At 41.9% G+C, this 27,643-nt stretch overlaps 1 protein-coding gene across 2 annotated transcripts in view; it reads right to left on the bottom strand.

Annotated features, from left to right (window-relative positions):
- Positions 1–27,643, bottom strand: part of PGBD5 (piggyBac transposable element derived 5) — a 73,993-nt gene that overhangs the window by 27,524 nt on the left and 18,826 nt on the right. For both annotated transcript variants that reach the window (XM_054063193.1, XM_054063192.1), the window contains exons 2-3: positions 18,978–19,405; positions 10,562–10,696 (exon numbers count right to left, since the gene is read on the bottom strand). In XM_054063193.1, the coding sequence (XP_053919168.1) occupies positions 10,562–10,696; positions 18,978–19,405 (563 nt within the window). The remainder of the gene's footprint in view (positions 1–10,561; positions 10,697–18,977; positions 19,406–27,643) is intronic.

Genomic DNA, 27,643 nt, shown 5'->3' with positions numbered 1-27,643 from the left:
TGTTATGTATGAAATCTCTGAGAAACAAAATTTGTAGTTTGAAGTAATTGATGTGCTAAAGAACAAAGTTGGTGCATGGATGAATACACACTAATTCCAAAAAGAAGTACACTACATATTGAAAGGAAACTACCTTTTTTTTTTTTATAGAAACAGTTTCCAGATGAGGACAAAGCAGGAATTTTCATAGACTCCTGACCTAGACCATGGCCTACTCACTTTTGAAAGCTGTCAAATTTGTGCTTTCCCCAATGCTAAGGCTGAGGACTAGCTAATTACAGTAAGTAATTTAGGTTATTAATCAGGACTCGAGAGAGCAGCTTAACAGTGGAATACATACAAAAGGCAAATTGTTCCAAAGTTACAGCAAAAGTATTTCATGACTATCGGTATCAAAATTAAGATAACATTACTAGTATGTCAGCACAGAGACGACACATCAAGCTCTTAAAATCTACAGACAAAGCAGCAGAGACAAAGGATGCAACAAAGTTTTGACCTTGGATTAGCAGTTGAGGTGAAAAAAAAGCAGGACTCTCTAAGTCTAGAAAAATGTCCTATAACTTCCCTCCTCTCCCCTATTGCAGTAAGTCTTGGCCAACCAAAAGCCTCTCCTGCTCCATGCTTATTTTGTGTTCCTCATAGAACATCCCTCAAGAGATGAGACAGTCTACCAGTGAGTCAACTGGTCCCTCACCATGGGCTGGTTTGGATCTGCAAGCAGTTGCTTAAGTGCATGCCCACCATGCAACTCTCTACTGAGATATCACTATTTTCCTATTAGGATGCTACATACGCGAAAGGTTTTGTTAGCAGAACTTCCTGTGCATCTGGCACACTCCCTATGTGCTCCTCTCTATCTCAAGGTTCTTTCAGTGATTCTCATCCCTCCTTGCTCTGTTCACTTATCCAGTCCCCTGTACCAAAACATCCATGCCCGCTTCCCCTCCCAATGTTAAATTTATTCCCGTTTCTATTCCTTTGGACATTTCCTTGCCTATCCAAGCACAGCTTTTGTTCTTGGAATTATTTTCCTTGTTTTTGAGAAGCATCATTGAAAGCCTTATCATGCTCAACTCTGTTGGGAAGGTAGGCAACAGCAGCATAATGCTGGAAGACATAAAGGCTGCTGTCAAAAAGCAGCTGGGTACAGACAACTGGCAAAGACATGGCTTCAAATATCCTTGCAAGTGTCTGCAGTCCTATTTAGCCTTTATTTTCTCTCTCCTCGTCATTAAATCATTAAGATCTTGCCTACTGAAGGCAAGATAGCATCCCTCCCACTCCATTCTGTAATACATTAGGAGTGGTATTTAACAGTTAGCAGCCTGCAGAAAAAGCACAAAATTGCCAGAAATTGGCTTCAACACCTTCAACAGGCACAGTCAGAGGCTGCTCCCCAGAAATATTTGTTAAACCGTTCACCAAAGCTTCTGGTTTGCCCTGTGACAGCTTTAGAGCTTTATGCCCTTTCCATGTGCTCCAACACCAAAACATCATCAACTCTAATCATCGTTCAATTATTTTATTTCTTACTAGAACAGCTATGCATTCAATTCTGCCATCTCTCTATCTACTGCAGCCCTACTGCACCGCATACTTTCAATTCAACATGTTTGTTCCCATGCAGCTCTCTTCTCATACCGTTTAACTCATGCCTCAAATCCTCTTTTCTTCTGCCTTCAGTCTCCTGCAGCATCTTAACAGTCTCTTCCCCTTTAAAATCTCACAGTAAGAAAAAACCCTCACAGTCTCTTGCTCATCTTTCTTTCCACCTACCACCGCTTCTGCCTCCTCCCATCACAAACGCAAAAGTAGGTATAGATCAATATATCTGAATGTCCAAGTGACAGGGTATGGGTGAAAACTGTGCTGAACTCTTCCAAAACAAGAAAAACAGCGAAAACTTCTCGGAAGACCATTTGCCTACACAGAAACAATGAAGAAAAGACATAACATTTCTGAGCAGAAGACTTCACATATTGACAGGTGAAAGGCAAGTCAATCACCTGTCATTCATTAAATCAAACCAAGTATGTTCATCTTTAGAGACAGAATGTGAGAGAGTGCTACCAGAGGAAGGAAGACCACAGAGTAAACATCTGTACTACAAGCAAACAGGAATTTCCTGCCTCTATGATAGCAATTTACTCTATGGAAAATTAATGTGGAAAGTTAGTAAGGTCTTTCTAGAAATTTGGTAAAAATCCCTGAGCACTTAGGAACAAGAGCTGTATCTTGACCGCACATTTAAGAATGCCCTAGAAACTAGAATACTATCAACTTTCCTTATATTCAAAGCTCAGATGGCAAATTGAAAGCACTTGTGAATAGCACATCCCAAATACTCCACATTCATACATAATTAAGGCACCCCAGAGTACAATTCTCAAATGAAAAAGATGACATTTGGAAGAAAAAGAAAATGGTGGAGTATTCATAAACAAAAGGAAAATTTTGAAGGCTACATTGTGCAAAATATCTCACAAAGGGCAGACTCTAAACAGCTACAAAACAGAAGCCAAGTGTTTAGATGACGCAGTTATAAAAGCAAGAGAATAAAGAATGCTACTGTCATACTTTTTGGATCCTAAATAGCTGTTAAAAAGATAACTTTGTTTTTCTATAGACTTTATAGCCAAATGCTTTAACTGCTCATTCCTAGCAACACACTCCAGATCCTGCCTCACTCTGTCTTCCTCTCTGATCCTAAATGTCATCTCTTAACTGTCGTCACTACCATTGCTTTTGGGAGATCCTCCCCTCCAGCCTCATCCCAAATCTCCCTTCTTTAATGCCCTTTCTCAGACAGTTCTTGGGTCTAGCTCTTCCTTAGCAGCTGCTCGCATCACTGAGGATGCTCTCACTGAGAATGGGTCTTTTCCTTTCTTTAAGTCCCTCTTCCTACTTCTCTAAAGGCTATTTTGAAAATGCACAAAAGGGACACACAGCTTTCCCGTTCTGTTCCTAGCTAGCTCTTGTGGTTTCCTACAAAGTTCTTTCCTTGGTCTCTCTCTCTTCTCTCTGTCTGCCTCCTATTTTGAATTATTTCAACCTGCAGTGACACATGGATCTGGCTAACATCTTTGTGCTGAGGACTGGCAAATCTCTGTTTTCTCTGCACATGTCCTCCAAATTTTCTAAAAAAATCTGCATGAGACCAGCAGAAAGATGCTGGCAGAATTGACAATGCAAGCCCAATACAGCTTAAAATAAAGCTCTCTGTTTTCCTTCCCTCCTCCATGTGATTTCTTTATTGCTGACGATACTACAACATGTTACCTGTATGGTAGACCATCAACCTGTGGATCATCAGATTTCACTCTGCAGTTTCTCTCAGGCCAGCTGCATTTATGTCAGGCAGATAATTATGTCAGATAATTATCTGTAACACCTCCATGATAAAACATTTCCTATTCTTTCAAATACCTAAGAACTGCTTAAGAACTCCTCTCAATTACTTCAGCCATCGTTCTTTTCTTTTGCCTTGCTGAAACGTATCTTGACATCTAGACAGCACTTAGCCCCAGAGATCACTTGCTTTGACCATGACAGCCTTCTGCCAGTTTCCTCTTCTTTGCAGCATGAAATGGAAACAAGCCCGGAAAACTGAGCCAGGCCCTTGCTGTTTGCCCTCCCTCTCATACCGAGTTCTTCATAGACCTTTTCAGTATACTGATTCCTGCCCACGTTACCCCTGTGAAGCCAGACATCCCACCACTGACGCCAAACAAGGCTATGTTTTCTTCTTCCCATGCTGCCCTGCTGCCTGGTTGGAAATCACTGCTAACCTCTGCAAAGCTCTTTCCTTTTGCTCTTCAATAGCTTTCATAGAACAGAATCATATACTCGTTTGGGTTGGAAGGGACTCTTAAAGGTCACCTAGTCCAAACCCCACGCAATAAGCAGAGACATCAGCTAGATCAGGTTGCTCACAGCCCCATCCAGCCTGACCTCGACTGTTTCCAGTGATAGGGTCTCTGCCACCTCTCTGGGCAACCTGTTCCAGGATTTTGCCACCCTCATTGTAAAAAAATTATTCCTGGAAGGCTGCAATAAGCTCTTCCCAAAGACTTCTGTCCTCCAAGCTGAACAACCCCAGCTCTCTCAGCCTTTCTTCATAGGAGAGGTGCTCCAGCCCTCTGACCATTTTTGTGGCCCTCCTCTGGACCCACACTAGCAGGTCCATGTCTTTCTGGTGCTGAGGACTGAAGAGCTGGACATAGTATTCTAGGTGAGGTCCCAGAAGAGCAAAGCAGAGAGGCAGAATCACTTCCCTCGACCTGCTGGTCACGCTTCTTTCAACGCAGCCCAGGATACGGCTGCCTGGGCTGCAAGCGCACATTGCTAGCTCATGTCCAGCTTTTCATCCATTGGTACCTCCAAGTCTTTCCTGGGAGGAAAGTTCTCAACCCCTTCATCCCCCAGCCTTTACTGACACTTTTCTTTGAAAGGACACAACTCCCACAACACAACTGCTAAACCATGCATCGGTGCTGCTGCCCTATTAGCACTGCCTCATCAGGCTCCCTCTGTGTAACTGCAAGCCCAGCTCACGTCCATGACTGAGACATCACTCTGCTGACACACAATTGCACAGTCTTGGCTCAGTTTTTCTGAGAAAACTACCTTTGAGCTGTGAGAAGGTGCACAAGTGAGGAGGCATATAATTGAGGCAAGGTAAGAAAAGTAAAAACTACCAGAAGTGCTATATCTGTTGAGGGCATAACATGTAGTAGCTCAAGAAGAAAAATACTTAACTAAAAAGGGTGTGAAATCTTAAGATAAAACCAGAAGATGACAGCTCAGTAACAAGGACCTAGCTAATTTTCAAGGAGTAACAAGGGTGATGAGCACCTGGTCTGTGCAGGCTCGCTGGGAGCAGGGAGTACGCGGGTGCCTAGCAGTGTGTCAGTCCCAGCTCTCTGCTGTGTGTATTAGCCAGTAAATAGTGCTGTACACATCCTGTCTGCAGTGTCTGGACACCCGAAAGGTGCCCAAACTGAAGCTCAAACTAAAGTGACTCACTGTGGGAGGCTTATGTCTCTTTCTTGTATTAAGATGCTAAACTTCCTAGGATAGGGATTGTCTTTGTGGTCTGCCTACAGCACTCAGCACAAAGGGATGGGATCCATAAGGAGCATTCCCACGGCAAAACTATTAACTAAGGAAGAGAGGAGGCTCTGGTGCTTTTAGCCTCCTCCCCCAGGCAGAACTGCATTCAGTAAGAACAGCTGCAGAAAAGAAACAACTACATAGGTAGTTTTATCATCAGAAACTCCAAGCACCACAGACGGGAACTAAAAAAATAACCGTAATTCCCACCTGAAAATAGACACTATGATTGTGTGTAAACTCTGGGAGAGATCTTTGCATTAAGTCACATTTAGATGTTTGTTTTTCCCATTCATCTAGAAACACAGTAAGATGGTAAACCCAACAGAAATTAATGGGGCTGGCCCATCACCCATCTGCAAAACTACTTTCCTCCTTAATACTGGTGAGCAAGAGGATAACTGACTTTTAATTGAAATCTGAGATTCTCAGACACTGACAATACAGAACTGCATGCATTAGAAAGCCAGAGCCTGGTGAGAACCAGAGGAAGAAAGCAGATAGGATTTTCCAGCCATCAGTGACTAACAAATGAAGGCGATCAAATTTCCTGGGATACCCTCCCAGCCAAAGCCTGACCTTGAGAACCTCCTCAAAGCAGCCGCTACATCTGTGCATTCCAGATGCAACTGTGCCAGCAACAGAAACAGTACTGTTTAAAGAAACCCAAGGGCTCAGACTAATCTCTAAACAGAACTTAAACAAGCTGAAACACCAACATTTCTGAGCAGCTTTATTAAACAAATGCACATATGGGTAACTCTCCTGCAATACTGACCTTGAAAACAAAGCTCGCTCCAGGCTTATTTACCCCTCCTCTTCTCAGTGAATGCACTTATGTGATGTGTTGTGAAATTAATTCTTTGGGGCACTATCTTAGTTTCCCTGAACTCCAAAAAGAAGTTCTGTCTCTGTAAAATCAACAGGGTTATGAAATATTCAAGCTGACTGTACCTATCCTCTTTGAAATTAATATTGAACTACAGCATTCACTACAGAAGCATGACGTTTACATTGTTTGGGTTTTCGTTTGGTTTTTTTTGCCGCAACTGAGAGCTCTGCCACTCGTGTGTGACCTCAAATAGCTCCCTTTACTGAGACTGCCACTCTTCACAGAGACATTTCTTACCCTCTCATTCAGGGGCAATCCTGATCGAGGCCACATGTGTTAAATACCACCATAGTGCAAGTCGCTGGTTGTCCAATAACGACGCAAAACTTAAGCTACAGAGACACAGGCCTTTTCCTTAATCTTTTCTGACTCATCACTTCAGGGTAAGCAGCGGAAAGTAGAAACTCACATTCAGTCCCAGAACAAGTATCTAAAAAACTTCACATAAGTCTGAGTGACGCGTTTCACAGTGATATTAGTGAAAATGTAATGCATTATTGCAAGAACTTTCTGCCAGTGAATAAAAGCAAGTGCGGAGCCCATGCAGTTGAAGGCATAGAGGGGAAGAGTGCCCAGAATACCCTCAGAGAACAAATTTCATCCTAAGTAAAAGGCAAGAATACACACATCTATAAAGTCATCTCTTTTCCACCATGATATCACTTTTTTTCAAGCAAATAATTAGGCTGATAAGCTAATTCCATTAGTGCCTATCATAGTGATTAATATTGCCTAGCCATTTGCAGTGCTCTCTACTATTTACATGTTTCCTTCCTTTTTTTTGATTGATGGCTCTTCAGATTAGAAACTGTAATTAGGGTTATGTTTGTGCCATGGGCCTGTGGTCCAGGGCAAAGTACTATGGGAACACCTTGTCCTGCCTGACTACCCACAGGGTTCAGTGCACAGCACCACCTTCTGTGCTTCCTTCTCTTGCAAAATGACCAGAAAAACATCTTGTGCAGGAGAAGCTATGCAAGGACAAAGCACCAGTTACTCACGGCTACCTTCATTCCATGTGAGCCCCACAAGAAAAGGAAACAAGAGAGCATGACACATCCTACCAGGATAAAATATCTAGCCCTGATCAGATATTTGAGAACTTTGCAGTTTTTGATGAACTCCACTGCTGTATCTAAAATAAGAAAGAGCCCTACCAATTATATTTATGAACATCTTTTACAAGCAAGTGTTCTCGACTTTTTGAGAGAAAAAGAGAGAAATAAAAACTGACACAAATAGAGTTTTGATTTAAGCAGGATGACTTACTCAGCAAATACTCTAAGAAGAAACACTTCTAAGCTGCTACAGTCATTTAAACTGCAACCAAGATATCAAAATACTGGTAACACATATTGAGGGAAATATGTTGGAGGGAAATGAGGAAAGAAAAGAGAAGATGGAGCAGAGACGGACATCCAAGGTCCTGCAAGCCGAGTATGCTGTTCTTATTGAATTAGAAAGAAATGAGAAGACCCAAGTCCTCTGCTGCAGCAGCAGCTGCTGCCACCTTGATGTCCAGCATCTAGGATGAGTGAAAAAGGGAACCATATCAGAGCAGTTTTCCTGCCTACTTTGCCAAAGTCAACCCTCCTGGAGCCCTTCTCACACTCTGAAAGTTTTTGTTCATGTTCCCCAGCTGCTGTGCATGTATATTTACTTTGTTTGAATGATCTGTCCTTCCTGCATGTTTCCCCTTGGCCAGCTGACCATGAAAAGGTACTGAGCGACAAAGCTATTCACTGCAACAAGATGATTTGCTTGAGAAATTCTGAAGCAGAGATACGATCTGAAATTGTGCATCCATCTTAAAATAGAGACTTAACTGTCAGGGTGGAGTCAAGTTATTTGTGTTACAGAAGACTGAAAAGTAGACTAATATACATACATTATTTATATTATGCATATATAAGGCTATGCATCTTTTTATACCTACAAGCAATACTTAGTTTTTATGCCACTCCAGTTTCATGAATGACTCATCAGGCCAAACACCATTTGCTTAAAAAACAAAAAAAAAAAACCAAAAAAAACCCCAAAGAGATGAGCCAAACAGAAATATTTACTCACATCCAAAAAGTAACTCAAAGTAATTCAGAGTTTTGTTGATGAGAACAAGCAGACAGAGGAATTCAAGGAGTCAGACAGCTAAGATTCCTAACTGCCCTGTGACCTGCCAAACAGGAGTTGTTCACAGAGTAGTTCAGCATGTGACTTCAAAACACTAATATCAATTTTACAGTAGGAAAACAAACTACCCAACTATTTTCATTGCTGGAAAAGCAGGTCACTGGGAAAACCGGGATCATTGAATTATAGAATCACTAAGTTGGAAGGGACCCACTGGGTCATCGAGTCCAACCATTATGTCCTCAAATGGAGATTTTTTTTTTTTTTTTTTTAACGTTAGGCTCATCATTCAGATTTACAGGATCTTGCTTTTGGCCAGGAGCATCAGACACCTCAAGGTTCCTTCTGTTCCTGAGAGCCAGTCATATGTAGCTCACTTTCCTCTTCTGCCTGGGCTGCCTCACCTTTTTATAGCTGTATATTATTCAGACTTTTGAAACTGAATTAACCCAGTTAATGAAGTGTTTATAGTCATATTTTATTCTGATTAAAATGACCTCAATATCATCATGTGGAAACAAGGAGAGAGAATTCATCCAGACAGTATTACATAATTTTTACATATTTCCAAGTGGGTGCCGTAAGGTTTTTCTGACAGCAGACAGGTGATAGACCAGTCAGTCTGTAACTATGAAGCAACAAATACTTCCTTCATGATGGCAGTTTCACAAGAGATGGAGGGAAAGGTGTGCCCATAGAGGGAGAAACATCGGATTTTCTTCTTGTTTTGATCAATTCTCTTCACAGGTTAAACAGAAAAAAAACCCTCCTCCACTTGAATGCAGAAAATAAATGAAATAACCACCAAATAAGTACTTTGGATTCTGCAAGATCCCTTGAAAGGTGTGACACATAAATGAACACAGCATTTCAAACATACCATCATTGAAGATCCCCATCTTCCTCAGATTAGGTTTTTCCATTTTAGCATGAAGGTTTATGTTCCTGTATATTCTCTTTTACCATTCCCTAAGGTCCCTCTCACCCAATCATTCGACTATGACGATAATTACAACCAAGTCATGGAATGAAAATAGAAGATGTCTGGTAAGATGATGCTAGATGTCATCTGGATGCAAGCGAAGCGTGAGCACCTAATTCATTAAGGGAGCAAGAAGATTAGGGTGATGCTGAGCATCTATTTTGTTTTATTTGACATTCCATTAATTTACTCTCTCAAAGGACAGGACAGGAGGTGCAACACAATTATAGCTCAGAGTCTGAAACCTCTGGCACATCTGAAGACTTATTAGTTTGGTGGAAGTTGGCTGGGGGAACCACGGCAAGAGTGATCAGCAAACTTCGTGCTCACTGTACCCATTACGCTTCAGTAATAAGCTGCAGACGAGACTGGAGATAAAGGACACTGCCTCTTTGTAGCAAATGACTTTCCAAAAGCCTTGAGAGTGGAAACTTCCAAGGATGCTTCACAAGGTGAATCTATTTTGTATCAGACAAAACAAGTGCTTTAAAACCTAGACGGAAGATGTACGATTGTAATTTTCTTCTTAGAGGGAATCGCACTGCTGAACATGCAAACCCCTGTTCCCAGGGAGCCTCTTTTCTTCCTTAGCTACTCAAACAGTCGTAGTGATTCACAGATCAAATTTTACCACGAACCAATGTTCAACTGCAGAAAATCCACAGGCCCTGCAGTTTCAACAGGCATTCAGCCTGAGAAGGCAGTGTCCATGTCCCACCTGCACCTCCTGCTCTAGAACATGCAGGACACCACATTTTCACAGAAGCTCATAGGAGGAAGAAATATGAGAAAATATCTGCACCCTCACCTCTAGGCATCAAAATAAGTGGCCAAATTTTTCAAGAGCCCTCAAAAATACATCGGCAATTGGGAAATCTGAGAATTTGAAAAGTCGTCCCCAATGCTTTACAACACTAAACAAAACCCTTTAACATGTCTCCCACTCAAGCTCATATCTCACCTTGAAGCCACATCAGATTTTATTTCTTTGGTAGGGAAGCAGAAGTATGAAAAGAGGTATGCTAATACGTTTGTCTCAGAAGAATGGACATCTTGATACTAAACTGATTTAGTCTGTTGGACACCGCTGGCTGTCACAGATGCAGCGTTACACTTAGAGAAGCTGACTCATAAAAAAGGACAGAAGTCACAGTACCTAGACATTTAGATAAACTTCTGGTGCACAGACAGACCTTTTAACCCCATTTCAATTTAATTAGCTTAGGGCTGGCAGCCAGATGGACAGTATTAGAGACAGGCACCTTCAGTTAAATCATACAGCAAACAGAGCATCAGGAACTTGTCACTGTCCTTTGGATCTAGTAACTGCAGAAGCCAGAGGCCTGCAGAGGTCCCGGAAAAGCTATGAACAGAAGTGACTGTTACCTTTGGTCTTGCAATACATTTAACTGAATTAAGACACATGAAGAGGTAAAACGCACCTGGCAGATGAAACCAGTGGATGAACACTGCCGAACCCAGAGACTGAATTTCCTCTTTTTCCTTTTGCGCAGTTCCCTCTCTGTGCATGTTGCAATGAAAATAGGATCTTCATCAATCAGGGGCTCATGTAGTACCTACAAGGCAGGAAAATAGAGGGGGAAAAAGAAACAGAAAAATATGTGACAGTTGAAAAAAAAAGAGGATTTTAATTTCTTCCAAGGAAATACAATCCTTGCATTGTGCTTGTGCATGTTGCCTCATACCAAGGGACAAAACTACTTTTGTTCAACGCTGTCACTCGACAAAACCTAAAGCCTGGCCAAGCACAATCCATGGTAGATGGCTGCTCCACACTTGGTTTGCAAACATTACAAGGCATGGCGCTCCACTTCTCACTATCAGCTACAGTTTAACATCCCTCTAAAATGTGGCAGTGTTAAGCGGAGAGAGCGGGAGGAATTGTTAACAGCATCCTTCTCTAAGCTTCATCAGTCTAATCTTGTTTGGCAGAATATCTTTCACCTAAACATGCCCTACAATATGTTGTAAGGAGCATTCCTTGGTTACAACAAAGAAAAACACAGAGGAAAGAGGGAAAGAATTTAAGGGAGAAAAAGGTATTTTCTGCTGCCACTTAAGGAGGTGGTGAGGAGATGGAAAATGTTCTTCAAGGTGGCAGCAGCTTCAGGGAAGCCTCTCTTGCCTAAGGAGCTGAAAAATTTGACAAAAGTGAACAGAAAGATAAAGGATCTGAGTCAGGAATAGAAAAAAACAAGGCAGATTGGAGCAAGTAATGTAAATCTGTGAAAGCAAAGCAATTTTTGCTTTCTGCATCCAGATGATTTAAGTTATACTTCTCTCCGTTAATTCTGCAGCAAAGTTGGTCGGTTTTACACTACAGAACCCACCTATAGAAAAGCATGACTACGTCCTCGCAACTCACAGGTAGCTATGCATAACATTTATATCCCTGATGGCAGGGTGTGCGAGTTCTCCAACAAGTCACTTGTGAGAGTATAAATGTTTGGAACCTGCTGAAATGTCTCAACTGATGAATGTTGACCAAATCCAGGCATCTACATCTAAACTAGAACAAGTCACTGCAGGGTCTCCTGAATACACAAGGGGATTGCAGTCCCAATAGGCTATAATTTGTACCCTCTTAAAGATACATGTAAAATAAATCAGGTGGGTTATGCCCTAAAGGAGCCCGTACTTTCCCAGTGACCATCCACAATGCAGAAGCTCTCGCCCTCAGACTGACCCTTTCCACTTCTACGTGAGTGCTACTTTTGTGCACATCTGCACACAGCCAGTGGCAGAAATGAGAACAAAGCTGCATTAAACCTGGGAGCAAGGCTCGTAGGACAGACGTGGTCGGTGAACATTTAAGCACCCGTGATAAGCAGTTGCTGGCCTCCTGAATACAAGCCCTTTGTTGAACATCACCCTGACAGCCCAAAATAGGCACCCGTGCCCTCCCCACACAGTGGCGGCTGCAGACTTTTTTTTTTATACACACTCCACTTCTTAACGGCTCATAAAACATTCACAGGACCATCTGAAAGCACTCTTGTGAAATGTTCAAATTATACACCAAAATGCAGATGCAAGCAAGGAGAGATGCATACAAGGCTATTTTTCTTAAAGTCGCAGTTGCCCTATTTCCCCACTTGAGCAAATCATCTTCCTCTCTTGATGTCCACATGAAACACTGTTCTTCCTTTCTACCACCACCTGGCACATTCCACCTCAGGGAATTCTGACAGTGTTTTGCACATATTAACTGTGGTCTCATTTACTTTTGGCTTTCTGCTTCTTCTAAGTAGAGGAGGGGACCAGATCCCTGGGGATGGGGTTGGATACACCATTAAGAATTCCTCAGCTTCTGGAAAAGCCCTCTTACCTGCCAGATCCTGCAGAGTGGTATGGTTTAACTGTTACAGTCTCCCTTGCTTTAGGATGGGAAACAGCACAATGTAAAGGCTGTATAAGCATCACTTGAAATTTTTCCACCCTCTGTCAGTAGCTCAGCTCTCACTTCTGCACCACAACACCAGCTCTCCTCACAGCAGCTCTATTGCATCCTGCTTACCTTTTGCACTCTTTCTGCCTTCTAAGACATAGTAAGGCCTGTGAGACTTAAATTTAAAAACCAAATCTGAATTCTGAAAACCTCTCCCCATCTTCCTCTTCTTCCTGCCCATGCTCAGCCCTGCCTTCCCCTCAGACCCAGAGCTTCCCCTCCTCTCCCCTGTCACAAATGTTTGTCACTTCCATTTCTCCCCAAGAAGACCAATGGTCCACTGAAGTCCTTACTGAACTGCTGAGAAGAGAGAACAAAAATGGAAACAGAGTAGGGCAAGATTTGCTGTTGTTGCAAAAAATGGAATGTGGACAGGCAGGGAAACTGAAATAAAAACCCTGGAGCTTGCTCTTCTTTCTTCCTCCAGAGATGGTGGAAAGACAAGTGTTCTCATCCATCCATTTGCAATCACTGCTTCAACAGCTGTGAAGGACTTCGCAGCTGCTAGAGCAGCTGACCCTCATCTTGTTTTCATAGGGGCAATTTGTTGCTGCTGGCACTGACATGGTTTCCTTATGACAAAAAATGTTAGCCCTGTTGCCACAGTACTATCAGTTTGTCCACCCTCCTCCATTTTTAGCCTTCTTGCTCCTCCTATAATCTCAAACCCATCTCTTTGCCAAACCCCCATGCAAAGTGTTATTTTCTCCCTTTCCGCTTCCTATTCTTGCTGTTTCTGCAATACCCATTTTTCCAAGAGTGAGCTTACCATCCCCAAGACATATTTTTTTCCTCCTCATCTTCCTAGATAAAAATCTACTTTCAGGCTTAATTGACTCCTACACATATTCCTGGCTGCCTCTTCACCATCTTTGACTCACTCTCCAAGCCCTCCCCCCTCTTCCCATTCTGAATTTCTTTGATACAAGATATCGTGTGGATTTCTTCACAGAAATCATCCCCATATTCTTCTCTCAAATATTCAGTTTTGTTCAGGTCTAAGAGGCTCCTCATCTAGTCGCTTTGCTCCCCAACAACTATGCTATGGCTGGGTTTTTTTCCCCCTCTTCTTTATAGCCATCCCCATCCCTGCTAGATCTGTTTGATAAGCTGTTACTTTTTGTTTTACCTTCAAAATGTACATGAACTCCAAGTGTTAGAGTCTCACCTTGGAGCTTTGCCTCTCCAGCAATCGCTCTACATCTCACATCATATTCACTGAACAAAGCAGCTTACCACTGTCAGGAGTGCCTTTCTTTCTTCTCCATTTTAGATAACCTGTATAGGTCTTTCCACTACACAGTTCCACCCATCCTGCTCTCATGACAGCACAAGTAGGCTTGTAGGCAAAGCCCAGAGGCACTTCAGTAGTTAACCACTCCATTGTCTTAGACAATGAACCAACAGGTCCGGGAGATAGCTCATCTTCTGTTAGCTCTACGGCCATGCTCAACACAGGTTCTTTTCAGTCTATGTCCTGGATAAACCGCCCCAGTTTGCCTTGTTTCTGGCTTTTGGTGAGTACCATCCAGTCACAAACAGAGTCCCCGGGGTAACTGTACGTGTATGCAGAGTCAGCCATTGCTTCTGCAATAGTAGCTTGTGCTTCCGCCTCTTTGCTCCAAAGCTCCTCCCATCTAAACTAAATTCTCTGCTAGCACTCAACACCTCTGCTTGCATACCTAGCTGTCAGTCCTGGTTTTATTACGCTACATTTGAGAGCGTATGTCTTCCCTTAAGATAACCCTTTACTATCTCCTTTTTTGGTCATCATAGACATCTGCCTCTTTCTGCTGCAGATCTCACCGGCTAGTGAATGTGAATGTCAGTCTTTACCTCCAACTCTTTGCGAGGTCTTCTGAGCCAGGCAACGCCTGCATTTTCCATGTTTCTGAGAAACAACTTACCCAGCCAGTAACATTTTCATCCAAGCCCACAGCTACCCTGCAAGTTTTCCTTTTGTCCTCAACATAAGACCATCCTTCCCTACAGATTGCTGCCGGGAATCCATTCTTCTAGTCAGACCACTGCATTGGCCACATCACTTTATTTCTCTCTGATAGCTCTTGTTCTCTAATGTATCAGATCGAATCTCTCTCTTCCCTTTCAAAGTCCTGTTCAGACTATCCACATTTTACTGATCCTTTTTGCAATCATTCAAAGGTTAACTTCCACCTCTGATGAAGGCATGATTTCACACTTCTCCGCCCATTTTTTCAGTCTTCAATCAACTTTTTTTTTTTCAAAGAAAAAAAAAAATGTGTTCTTGCAGCACTGCATTACTATTAGGTAATTTAAAAACAGCCATAAAGGTTCATCTTGTGCTGTCAAACTCTCCTTAAAATCTGGCTTCACCAGAGGATCAGCCAGCTAAGAGCTACAGGATATCAGAAATTTACCTTGCTATTCAATATTAAGAATATTGCTCTTCTTTCTTAGTCTTGCTCCATGTCCTATGCTTGGCTGATGTCCTCGGACTATTTAGGTCTTCATGATATAATCACAGAAGCCCTAAGACAGAACAGTCCTGGTTTGGGACCAGCATCCTTACTCATAAAGAATCATTTTGAAAACACAAAAACTGAGATACAGATACTTGAGCAACATCTTATAATTCAGAAGTGTCCAATACCAAATCAACACTTATTTATCAGGACACAAAAGAGCTGTGAGTTGATCAGCCTAGCTTTGCCCCTTTGTGTTTTCAGAGAAGCTGTTGTCTAATGCTGTGGCTTGGAAGAACTACGTCAAAACTGCTTATCTGTACCCTATGATACCACTGAGAGCAAAACATAAACAAGCCCTCTAGTAACCAGCCAAATTTTAGCACCATGCCTTTGGAGTAAGAGGTTAGAGTTATGTCTCTCCTTTTGCCAGGGAATTCATTACTGCCTGAGGTAAGGATTTAAGCTGGCTGTTCCCTGCTGATGTTTCACTACACAGATGCAGAAACATTTACTTCCAAGATGCCAAAGAGAAGATACTTTGCTGTGAGAGGGAAGAGGAGAGTGTCCAGAGTTGTGCTCCTGACCTCTCCCACACCAGACAGGGGCAGCCAGAGACAGCAATCCTGTCTAGTCACATCCCACTGACAAGTGTATAAGTGCTCAGCAGGCACAGAAGGATATTTGAGCATTGATCTTATTTTCCTGAGCTCCTCCGGTTTCTGGAATTCAGTGTACATCCTTGGCAGGTGAGTACCCTTGAATTTGTTGCAGTATACCTCCTGAGGCTTCCACTTGTCAACAGTGGCACAGTTACAAAACTATGCGAACCCCAGCAAAAAAGAAACAACGATGGCAGGAACTGACCCAAACCTCCACCTCTTGTTGCTTAGGTAGAGGCAGAGTTATTTATACAGAAGACGCAGGGGAGGGATAGGAGGCAGAGAATATTCCTGTCATTCCTATCCAATCTAGGTCAGAATACCTTTTTTTTTTTTTTTTCACTTCAGAAACTGAAGCTAGCACTGCTGATACACAATTATAATGTTCTGGGCTTTCAATACTTTCATAAGCTGGAGAGTAATTATTTCCTTTTGTTTGCTCAGTATATTTAGCAAAATAATTATAATTCACTAGACTGTTTTCTTTGTTTTGGTATATTGGTATAATTCTCTCTCTCCCTCTCTTTCCTTTCAGAGAAAATGCGGTGTCATTTTTGCATGCCAACTTTGGGGGATGTGCATGAGAAAAAAAACCTTAATATTTTCTGAGACAGAAATTCCACTTAAAGAATCTTTTCTAGCTCTCCAAAAGGAAAACATCAAATCTGCAGAAGCAATAACTGAAGGCAGATGTTGCATTGCCTACCTGACACAGACTGCCTGCTCTGTCCATAGGAGTGAGTTAAACATGACATCTTTCTAACCCCTGCTCTGCGAGTCCACAACGCCAAAGGAAGAAAGTCAACCGTAAGTCTACTGGCAAGCCCGATGCAGCCCTACTGCATTGAGCAACAAAGAGCACAAGTCATCCCTCTGTTTGGTGCCACTTACAAGATGTTAGGCTAAAGCTCAGGCACAAACCATCCAGATACTGTCTTATGTTTAAGATACAAGTGTACCTTAAGCGACAAATCCATTTTGAACTTGGTATTCCAGGCATCACTGGTTACAGAAACCTGAGCCCCTCTTCTCAAAACACTTTGAGAGGCAGCATATCCAAAAGCCCATCAGAATAGGTCTTTCTCCATGTCTTTTCCCTTTGTTACTGCACAATTGGGCTGTTATTTTTAATTATTTCTATTATTTCTCACTAGGCCTGACATTCCGGGTTTAATGTGTACTACAGTTTGCTACTCAGAAGTTGAGGCAATTTCCAGGGAGAGGACTCTCTTGTTGTTTTGAGCAGATGGGTCCATGTCTCTTGAGACAGGTAGTGTGAAGCCCTGCCTGATCACATCCAGGAGGACATTAGGAATAAGGCTCCTTTTGGGAGAAGGCCTGGAATTACACTAGACTACTGGCACTACACCAGAGTATTTTTAACAACAGATTCAAACTCTTTCTTTCCCCACAGAGTTATTTTTGAAGCTGTATTTTAGTGCCTTTTGTTTCGTTCAATACCACTGAAACACACGGTACAGAAATCACTGACGTAAACACTGGCAAGGGATCAGAGAAGTAGCGAGGGGAGTAAGAGAACTGGGCTGTCACTTCTTGCCCCCCTTCTTTTTTTTTTACCAAGCTCAGCACAAGCATACATTTTGCTTGTGGAGACTTAGATCTATTTTGCCACTGCAAATGGGATGCTATGATTCTGTCATTTCAGTTCTCAAGCCTTGCTCTGGAGACGGGAAAGAAGAAGGGATATACATGCAAATCAAATTTTATTCTTTAAGGGATTTGGACTCACAGCATGTCCCACAGCACACTATTATAAGCATTTACATTAGACACAGTGATCACATTTCTGAAGCCTTTATCTTCTGCCCACTGAAGTCAGTGGCCATAAGGATTAAATTTCATATCTTAATGAGAGCTCAGTACCAATAATATTGTGTCTTTTGCTGCCTGTTTTGTCTTGATGGAAATGCACCTTGCTGGCACTGCTTAGTGAGAACAGTCCTCCCTCCTCCATTCTTCTGTCTCTACTGTAACAGCTTTTGAGACAGCTGTGTTGTCCTGAATTATACAGGTATGATTTTTATTGTCTTTAAAACAGAAAAGAACCACTGTAATCACTCTGAATTTATTTTGGGCACACTTCAATGGATGAGGTTTATCTATGTCTTTATTAATGTTGTGCAATGAGCAAAAATGTAATGCTTCAGAGGGGAAACAGGAAGAAAAAGATATAAACAACACTTTTTCCAAATGCCTAGATGAAATCTTTACATTGTGAAAAGAGAGTTGATTGAAAAGTTATTTCAAACACTAGCATATTTCATACTTATTGCTTTTTCTTTCCAAGCTCCAAAAGAAAATAATTTAGAGTAGAACAAAATTTAAATAGAGTATGAGGAATATTAAGAAAAGATTCTCTTGCACTTATAAACCTAAATGTTTAACTGTACAGCTGTAGTCAGACAACTACCATCTACAAAAGTTTCTATATTTAGTTCCCTACATTGTCTGCCCAGACTATGGAGCACTCTTGCTGCAGAATGGCATTTTGTTCTACCCCTAATTATATCTGGAAATGAAAATTCATTGGAGTCCTGTTTACTTTTATTGCCAGTAGTCTAGAAATATTTCCAGTTCACTGGCACTTTGGCTGCAAATCCACACATCAATCAGTTTTTCCACAGAAGCATCACCCATCATTAAAAAACGACTGGCAAAAAGCACAGGCAGTGCTGCTGAGGGCAGCTGACAACAGCAGCAATCAAAACCACCCGCCCCCCTACTTATTTCTCCTTTGCCCAGTCGTGCGTAGGTAGCTGTGCTGCTGGATCATACAGCAAGCACCTAACTGCTAAGGTCAGGGCTGGTCACTCCTAGCAAACTTAGCTGCTGCATTCAATCCTCAGCCTATAACAAGAGAAGCTACAGGTTCTCCCTCCAGCCCGGCTGCATCAGCTCTGCCCTTTCCACCCTCCCTCACAGGAGAAGCCTGCAACCCACCTTCAGGATAGCAAAAGCCAGTGGGGTTCCAAGGTCACTGAGAAGCCTCCGGGCTTGTTTAGACCACTAAAGCGAACAGACCCAGCTCGGAGACCATCATTCCTATCGAACCATGCTAGGTACCTGCACTGCAGAGCTGTAAGTCAGATGTTGCTGAACACTGGCATAGAACAGTGCCTTTTCTCTCATGCATCACAGAGGCACCACAGCCTGGCTTCACACAGCGAGTCCCAGCTCTTTCTACTTTCTGCCTACACCTTCAGTCATAGCACAACTCAGAGTACTTCGATTAGACATTCCCTGTCAACCAGTTAACTCTTACCTGGGCTTGCGAAGGTCTAAAAGCAGAGTCAAAGCCATTCTGCAGAGAGTCCAGAAAAGGCTGGATTTTGTAGAGGCCATGCGTTGTCTGGCTCGAGCGGAAGGCCACAATGTGGAAGTACTTCAGGATCTTCTCAAACCGTAATTGTGTCATGATAAGTGCAATGCTCTTGTTACTGTAAAAGCCGCTGCTCCAGATGCTGAGAACGGACTCACAGTGGTGGATGCTGGTCGATATCATATAGCCTAAGAAGGCTTTCATTTCTGTCAAGGTGACGTCAATCCAGGCATCGTCCTTACCGAACCTCTCCTGGTACTTCTTGGCATACATGTTGGTTTGGACCACCATATTCTTTAGTACGTTGTCAGGGACAAAGAGTTGAAAAAAGTCCATGGCACTGGCAGTCAGGGGCATTTTTCGTGTTGGACCTAGGACAAAACCCAGAAGGGAAGATAAGCTTGCTCCTAATCACTGCAAGGTATGTTCAATACTAGCAGTTTAAAACAGGGCTAACTTACTTTCCTAAAGCAGGAAGACAAGGCTAAAGTGACTGCATGTCAGCTAATTCCTTTGAATGCATATCCACTGTCTGACAGCTCTCATCAGGAAACTTCCTTCCTATATTGTCTGTCCTTTACTACACAAGTACAGCACACTCTGAATAGCTCTTCCTCAGTTCTGCACACGCGTCTGTTTGTAGCAAGACTTAGAGGGCACACAGGTCTGTGAAGTAGCATGTATTTAATTTTTCCCCTTACGCACTATCTGTACCTTTCACCCTCAGCAGCTGTATTGGCCTTTTTCTGGATACTCTTATTTTTCACATGCACATCAATGCAGTGCCTTCCTCAAAACAGCCCTCAAGACAGAATAACGGATGTCCCAGCCCACTAGAGAGAATGCAGCTCCCGTCTCACCTGACTTGATTCCTGGGCACTAGAACCTGATCCCACCTTTTCTTTTGCACTTCCAATTCCAGCCCAACTCATTGACCTGAATCCTGTGACTTTCACATCTTCTTCTGCTCCAGACACAGACATGTGCAGATCATGCCTATGCACTTCTGAGTTCTATGTCTCAGCCACCACACTGGAGCCTTATCCTGCATTCTGGCATTCCCAAGAACGCACATTACCAGAACAAGTCAGAGACATCATGTGGCTAGTGTCACTGTCCCACGTCACAGGGAATATTTTTAGCATTACAATGCATATGCTGGCTCTCTTCCTCCCATTAAGTAATAGGCATTACAGTCCTACGCTGCATTACTCTAGCTTTCCACTGATCTTGCACCATCTCTCCTAGTTTCAACTACTGCTTAAGAAAACTGGGTTAAAAAAAAAAGGGGTGGCTCTGCAGGTTGGCAGCACTATATCAGTGTAACAAAGTTATCCAGTCAGACATCAGATTACATTAGACTGAATTAGGAACATTGAGCCTGCAATACCAGGGATGCAGACACCTAGTCCATACAGGCCTCTTTCCTCTAATCCTTTCCATAAACTAATTAATATCCATTTAAAAAGTAGTGGTTTTCATGCTCCCACCCTGTGGCAGTGCTTTAGTCACCAGGTAAGGGCTAGGGGAACAGAGACATTCCCTATTCTCTTACAGAAGCAGTGAACATCAATGCATCTGAGAAGGGCAGCATGGACAAACGCAATTGACACAATAGCACTTAAGAGCAGTTCTACATCCCTGTTCAAAAGACAGTATCATGATTGTAACCTCAAGCTGAGCGTTGGATCCAATAAATGCTGCACTTTTATTTAACAGCCTTCCTCCAGCCTCAGGACTGTCTGAACAATGTTCCTGATCAAAAGCAGGAGACATGCAGCTTCACATTTGAAGTTCTGCCTATCAAGAGTCTTCCTTGCACTACGTGCCTGCTTGGATCTCAGCCTTCAGCTCTCCTAACCGAATCAGAGCACGAGATTTACCGTCCTGTGACCTGGCTCTGCAAAGATCCCCGAATGTATTGGTCAGGTTGCATTTGCCATTACCCTGTATCTCAGCTCACATCCTCAGATACAGCAACAACTGCAGCTTGCAGAAATTTTGCACGTAACAGTACTACGAGGAACTACGCAAATGCTGTGGTTGGACTTGCTCTTAAGCCTTAATATTTGGGTGCATGTTGGTAAACTCAAGCTATTAGAAGGAGAGCAAAAATAGCACCAAGGCACTGGAACAGTGAACCTTCAGATTGCAAAGGATGCCAAAAAAGCAATCAAAACCGGATGTTTTTCCCCCTCAGTGCAGTGGGGAAAGAAACGTGTATTTAAAGATTACTTTCCAATTTTAATTTGTGAGATTGAGAAACTGGAAGTGAAACAGTTCAGTTGGAAGCACATGCCTCTATATAGCAAGATCAGAGAACAATCTACTTTCTGGTAAGGACAGACCAGAAAATTTCAGCTTAAATAAGAACTATGGGATGAGAATAAATAAACTTACTTAACCTTAACTTCTATTGCAATAAATACTCTTAGCAAACAGTTCTCTTCTTTGGTTCAGATTTTTATTCTGCTAGACTCCTATAGCTGACATGAAACACTCTACAAATGATTCTGTATGAATGACTTGCAGTACATCAATTCCTCCTTCCCCACAACTTAATCAAATTTTGACGTTCTACAGCAGACAGGGCTTTCTGCTAACTTACTGCACAGACCATATTCCTACTTATGCAGAAAATCTTGAGAAGCTATCAGAATACAACTCCAGTGCCCAGGCAACCTTCAAGGCAGATCACAGAGGCAGAGAAGCAGAAGCTGGGAGTGGAGTAACATTTCAAATCTTGCCTACAGTAATCAAAATGCATCCATAAAGCATTAAGTCTTACAAAGTGAAATATGTCAGTCTTGAGACAGGTGGATATGGACAATAGGCTGGACTCCATTGATACGAAGTCAACAACAGTCAGAAGGACAAAAAGGTACGTTTGTATGTATTTTAAGTTTTCAGTAGCTGTGCAAGTTTACCTTGAAAAGTAATTGTGGGAAACTGCCAGGTATACTGGATAGGATAATCCTTTCTTCCCAGCAGTCCTGCTCCAGCCACACATAAGCTCCTATCTGCTCTCCATGTTGAAATAAATACGCAAGATTTGTATCACATTTGCTATGCAGAACCCACATAGCTCTAAAAAAGTGAGCTGAATCACTTTCTGACTCAAATATCAACCTAATTGTTGACTAAATATAATTCTGAAAAACCCTGTATAATCTCATTGTCTTGAAAAACAGCTTTTATCAGTAAAGTAGGTGCAACTGATTCATAATTTACTGATATGCAATGAAACAAGAGTGACAATGAATTTCTGTAGGAAGATAACTGAATTTTTAGCATGAATTGGATTTTGTATAGTTAATGACTAGTCTAAAATAAATTATTCAAATATGGCTTTCCATTGAAGTTTACAAATATGTCCCATATACAGAACCAACTGTGTAAGAAACCTAGATAGTGAATTTGCACTTTTTCAGCATTTTTACATTGACTTAAATGGCATTTACCCAGAAAATACTGATATGAAAAGAGTTCAGCGTTCCACACATGCACTGCTTACCTTTCAAAGCTTTATTCAGTGAAAAAAATAGTGGCTTTGCCTAGTCTTCCATTCGCAGAATGACTACACAACCGTGACTGCAAAATTTAGAATTTTCTCTCTCCTCTGCCCTAAAGCATGCACAGAAAGAACATATTTATCTAAGTTTTTTTTGCTTTAAAAACCAATCAGGCCAATCAGGATTTCCAATATAGTTATGGAGTCAGAGCACAAAAGCACTCTTGGAGGTTCCAAACATGCGGCTAGACCGAGTGGTCTGTGCACACCCGGACTGGGGAGAGAGCTCTACTGAGTAACCTCTAGCTGGGCAGCACACACACCAGCATGAGCTCTTTGGGATTGCTTAAGTGACTTTGCAGAACATGAAAAATACGATAAGCTTCCTCTGTTGTGATACAACGTGCACACACGAACTGTCCTCCTTCCTTCTCACCCCATCTATCAGCAAAAAACTTCATGTGCATCAGCAGCAACTACCTTGCAAATCATTACTATTATAACACCCCTTTTGACCAAGTTTGTTCCACTTCCTATTCTGCACTCAGAAGGAATGCCTTCACAGAGCCACAGCTATTTAAATTGTAATAACAGACTCAAAATAAGTTAAGAAGCTAAGCAGAGAAAGCCAATTATGTTTCCACACTGGAGATAGGATGGTGGAGTGGAGGTTGGCACCTCGCCCTCAGACTATGTGCATTGCAGAGCCCATTTTGGCTCAACTCAGCTCAGGGCAAACTGCAGCAGCCGTGCCAGGACCAATGCCTAGCGAGAGAGGAGGCTGCACGCTCAACTTCTCAAACATACACATGGTAGAAAAAAAACAGAAACGTTTAAGAAAAAGTTCATGTGAAACTTCTTTGTGACCATCCTTCAGGTAGCCCCTCATATCCTCCTACAATCTCTGGTCTTCCACATGAAAGTGTCCCCACCAGTCACATATCTTCCCTCTGCTCCAATCCCAACAGTGTTTCCAGCCTTCCTTGTCAAACAGCACATTAGGGAAAAAAATAACTCCAAGGAAATTAACTGCTTTTTCCTTACTTAACTGGTTTGCAGGACTAAGTAACTTAAGCATACTTTTAATAGGTTAATTTATCCTTTTCCATTTTTCGTGTTCTGATGACCAACCTGTTACTTAGTAGCACAGACTTCACAGGCTCAGAATAAAAGATGGAAAGTTTCAAAACCTACTGTAATCTATCCATTGCCACAATATAACACAGATCTTAAGGAGGTCAAAGCATTGTAATTTCAGGCAGGATAAATCAGATGTGTTAAGGAGAAAATGCAGTGGAAGAAAATACTCCTTTTGCTCTGCTGTGCAAAAGACTTTTTTTTGGCAATTGGGAAGTATTTTCTCCTCTGACTTACAGACAGCTTTCAAAGACGAGGGTTTGAAAAATCCAATTAATTCCTTCTTCCTGTGTCCAAGCAATTAGAGACTATTTTGTATTCCTGAGAAGTTACATTTCCAAAACTACAAAACATGATTTTTTTAGGTCTTACTTAGAGAACATAAAATAATGCCGATGGAAGATTTCTGTCAGAAAATACACATTCATCAAAAAAATAATGATGTTTTCAGAGCAAGTGTCAATTGATGAAATATGACAGACAGTTTAAATAATTTTGCATCTTTCTCAAAGAGTAGAGACTAATACAAACAGCTGAAAAAACAGCATCAAAATAAAAAAGCAGTGTTTTACTGTTTCCCAGGTGAGATACTTGAGAATTTCAGTTTCACACTAAGTTCCCTTATGTAAGCTTTTCAAACGCTGAAGCTTATCTGGCTTACCAGAAAATCAGTTTTCATATCAGCTCTATTCTTAATGACCTGGAAGAAATGTACATCAGATCATTCTCGAACCATAGCCAGTTTGACAGCCTTACAACAAGCCTGTCAAGACAGCTTGAAGTACGTGCATGTAACTATTCTCTTCTGCATTTTATTCCAGTTTATTTCAGATACTGCTCTCCTGTAGGAACTGGCAGTAAGTATCCAGGTCTTTAGTGTAGGATATTATGATGCATGTATTTTGTTCACCTTCATCAAAAAAATCCAAAGCTTCAGTGACGAGTCTACTTTGTCAAGTCAAAGGAGTCATCCTAACTTATATAGCTGTCGTTCTGACCAATTTTTCAGGGCAAGTAGATGTTCGCACTTCCTGTTTTGGTAGATAATTCTTACCTTCCTTTGGGACTGCGTAGGACAAAAATTCTATATAAATGATCAAAACACTATCCATACTCTAGAGTTGCCTGGAGCTTAGAGCCAGCCTATAAAGATGCAACAAAAAAATCCCACAAACTCCCAAGGAGACACTATATTTGCTTTCTTACCCACGAAAGAAGAAACTGGACATAGTCCTTCCAAAGATAGTTCTCTTCATAATGGCTCTTTCAGCAGCCAATACATTTGGGTAAGTTTTCACTAGGGCACCTTCCCCCAGAAACTTACTTTGCACCCTTGGCTGGGCACTCAGTAGCACACACTTTTGCTCTATGTTGGGTTTCATTTAAATTTATTCCAAGCTACTTAGCAAAGTGTGATTTGACTGCACTTTTCCAAATGCCATAAGTAAGCCTTTGACAATGCCTCCACATCCGCACATAACTGTAGTCACAAAAATTGTTCCAAACAGCTTCCAGAAAAGGACACTTTCTCTTCCCTCCCCAGCATTAAAAAAGACTGTTTTCCTCACAGCACCACCAATAAAGTGATCCACGTATTGCACTCTGATTTCTATTCAGAGAGAGAATGAAGGGCTGGATCTAAAGGTGATCCAAAGACGACTGAGAAAGGACCAATAACCAGCACACAGCTGCTCCATGCTAAGTCTGGTCAAAACAGTCCCTGGTCTCCACACTAGACAGTCATGTGTTGTGACAAGTTAAATAAGGAACTTATTTGGTAAACCAAACTGTAAAAGTTAAACTAAATGGTAAAATTTTGTGAAGTGTTTAGTAAACTTAGGAACTTACTGCAATTCATCTTGTTTCCCTGCTATGTACTGGATCTAGATTCTCATTTCACTTTCATTAGCAAAAGCCTTTAGAGTCAATTCTAGCATGTCAGCCTGGTGTAGGTCCGGGGCAAGTAACATACTTGTTCCCACCCAGCACAAGACAATCTTCTCATTCAATGTGACAATGGCCTCCCAAGTCCTGGAGTGATAACCAAGGCACCCTGTCCTTTCCTCCTGCCTCATGCTACTGTGTGCTAGCTGGCAGTTCAGCCCAGAAAAGGTCAAGAACGTGAGGGGCACCAAGAACAACATTGGGATGCCAAGGGTAAAGAATTTTGGCTTTCACTCAGCACCTTACTACGTGTGATAAGACACTGTATGAAAACAGTAAAATTTCTGGGCATTTTCAGGAGACTGAGCAGGTAGGACCTACACCTTTCCAACTGACCAAATGTATGCTGTAAGACCAACAGAATTTGTCTGAGAATGAGAACATTTCAGTCTTCCATGAAAGTGTGGCTTGTAGGTTTGAGCCACTGTCAAAAAAAAAATGTTTAATTAAGAATGAGTATTTTTTTTGTGCTTACCATCACGTTTTAAAAGCCACAAAGCCTTCAAGTTGCGAGTAGTGAAGCAGAAAGAATAAAAAGCCCACTGCAGCTAATGTTGACATCGTTAATTATATACTTATTTCTGTGGTGACATCCTACAACCTACCAATCAGCATTATCAACATCCAACAGAAGGTCCTAAACCCTGATATAAGGTTCTATGGTTAAATTAATTTTAAAAAGCCAAACACATTAGAACAGTCAGTGCTGGAACAGTGCCATGTTGTGCCAGCTTACATAATCCTATGCATGTTATTCATTTGGCTGTGGGACTGAACATGCTTGTCCCTTGTCAGGGGAATTCCTGCTGCAGCAGCTTCCATGGTAATAGTCCATTGCACTTTCTTTTGTCACCGCAGTTTTCTGTTAGCATTTTACCGCACTCACCCAACAGACTGGCTATTCTTGGCTGTTCCAGCTGACACCGAGCGTATCTACATAGCAGGTTAGAAACAACTGTCAACATGCTGGCTTCATGTATCATCTGTAATACAGCTTTTCGTAGAAGGCAGAACAGTTACACATCTGGTTGTAGGCACAGCTGTGCACATTTATGAAATAACTCTGCAAAATAACATGGATAGTTTTACGCCAACACAACTTCCATTACCAGTAGGGTGACCCTAATAACTAAATCCCAGAAGTCTGCTTTGGCATGGTCCCTTGGGAGGGGGGTGGGGGGGTGGCCCTTCCTTCACTGGTAACTCTTGCAGATGCCATTGATCTTCATACCTTTCTCTCCCAGGGTCCTGGTCTGTTCTACTGCACACTGTTCACAAATACCATTCCCACATGCAACTTACTCCTCTTTAAGAAGTTCAAATAAAAATCCACTTGTGTAAGCACTAGCAATATATTTTTTTCTCAGGATGTCACCTTCAAAGGGAGGGATTTGGTGTCTGAAGAAGTGAAAATAGCTTAGCATGTTTTCCAGGCAAAACATCAGGACATTTAATTTATCTCTTGTAAATTAAAGTCAATAAGCAAGTGACCCAACTAATGAGATGCTGAAAGCCTTCACATCAGTGCTTGCATTTACATGCCACACGCACATATGCCACTGAAAAAATGAACCTCTTTTTGAGCAAGTCTTATGAGGAAATGGTTTTCTGCTTTGTTCAAAAATTGTTTCTTTAAAAAAAAAACTATATCAACTGGAAAAGCATTAAAGACAACCTTTTTCATGCAAAAACATTCATTTCAGTACAGAACCTCCTAATGATTCATCTCCATCCCACATGAGCTAAGGTAGCTACAATACTGGTCTCTGCAATTGCCTCCCAGCAGCTACAGCATTTTCCTGGAGAAGACAGAGAACAGTTGTTAGGGTAAACACAAAGCATTCAATGCTCTTTCCCATGAACAGAACTAAGCACCTACTGCTACACCCACTCAGACCCTCAGGAGAAGATGAGTGGGGTGCTCTCACTACAGCCCAGCTAGAAGAGTTTAAAAATCAGAATCCGCCCAAGGAGGCTGGTGCCAGGAGCTTCAAGGGGATAGTATCCAGGCTCCTTT

Source organism: Cuculus canorus, chromosome 3 (genome assembly GCF_017976375.1).
Source record: "Cuculus canorus isolate bCucCan1 chromosome 3, bCucCan1.pri, whole genome shotgun sequence".
In the NCBI taxonomy this organism is placed as follows: Eukaryota; Metazoa; Chordata; class Aves; order Cuculiformes; family Cuculidae; genus Cuculus; species Cuculus canorus.
Note: the sequence above shows the minus strand (reverse complement) of the source record. Positions and strands in the feature narration are given on the sequence as shown.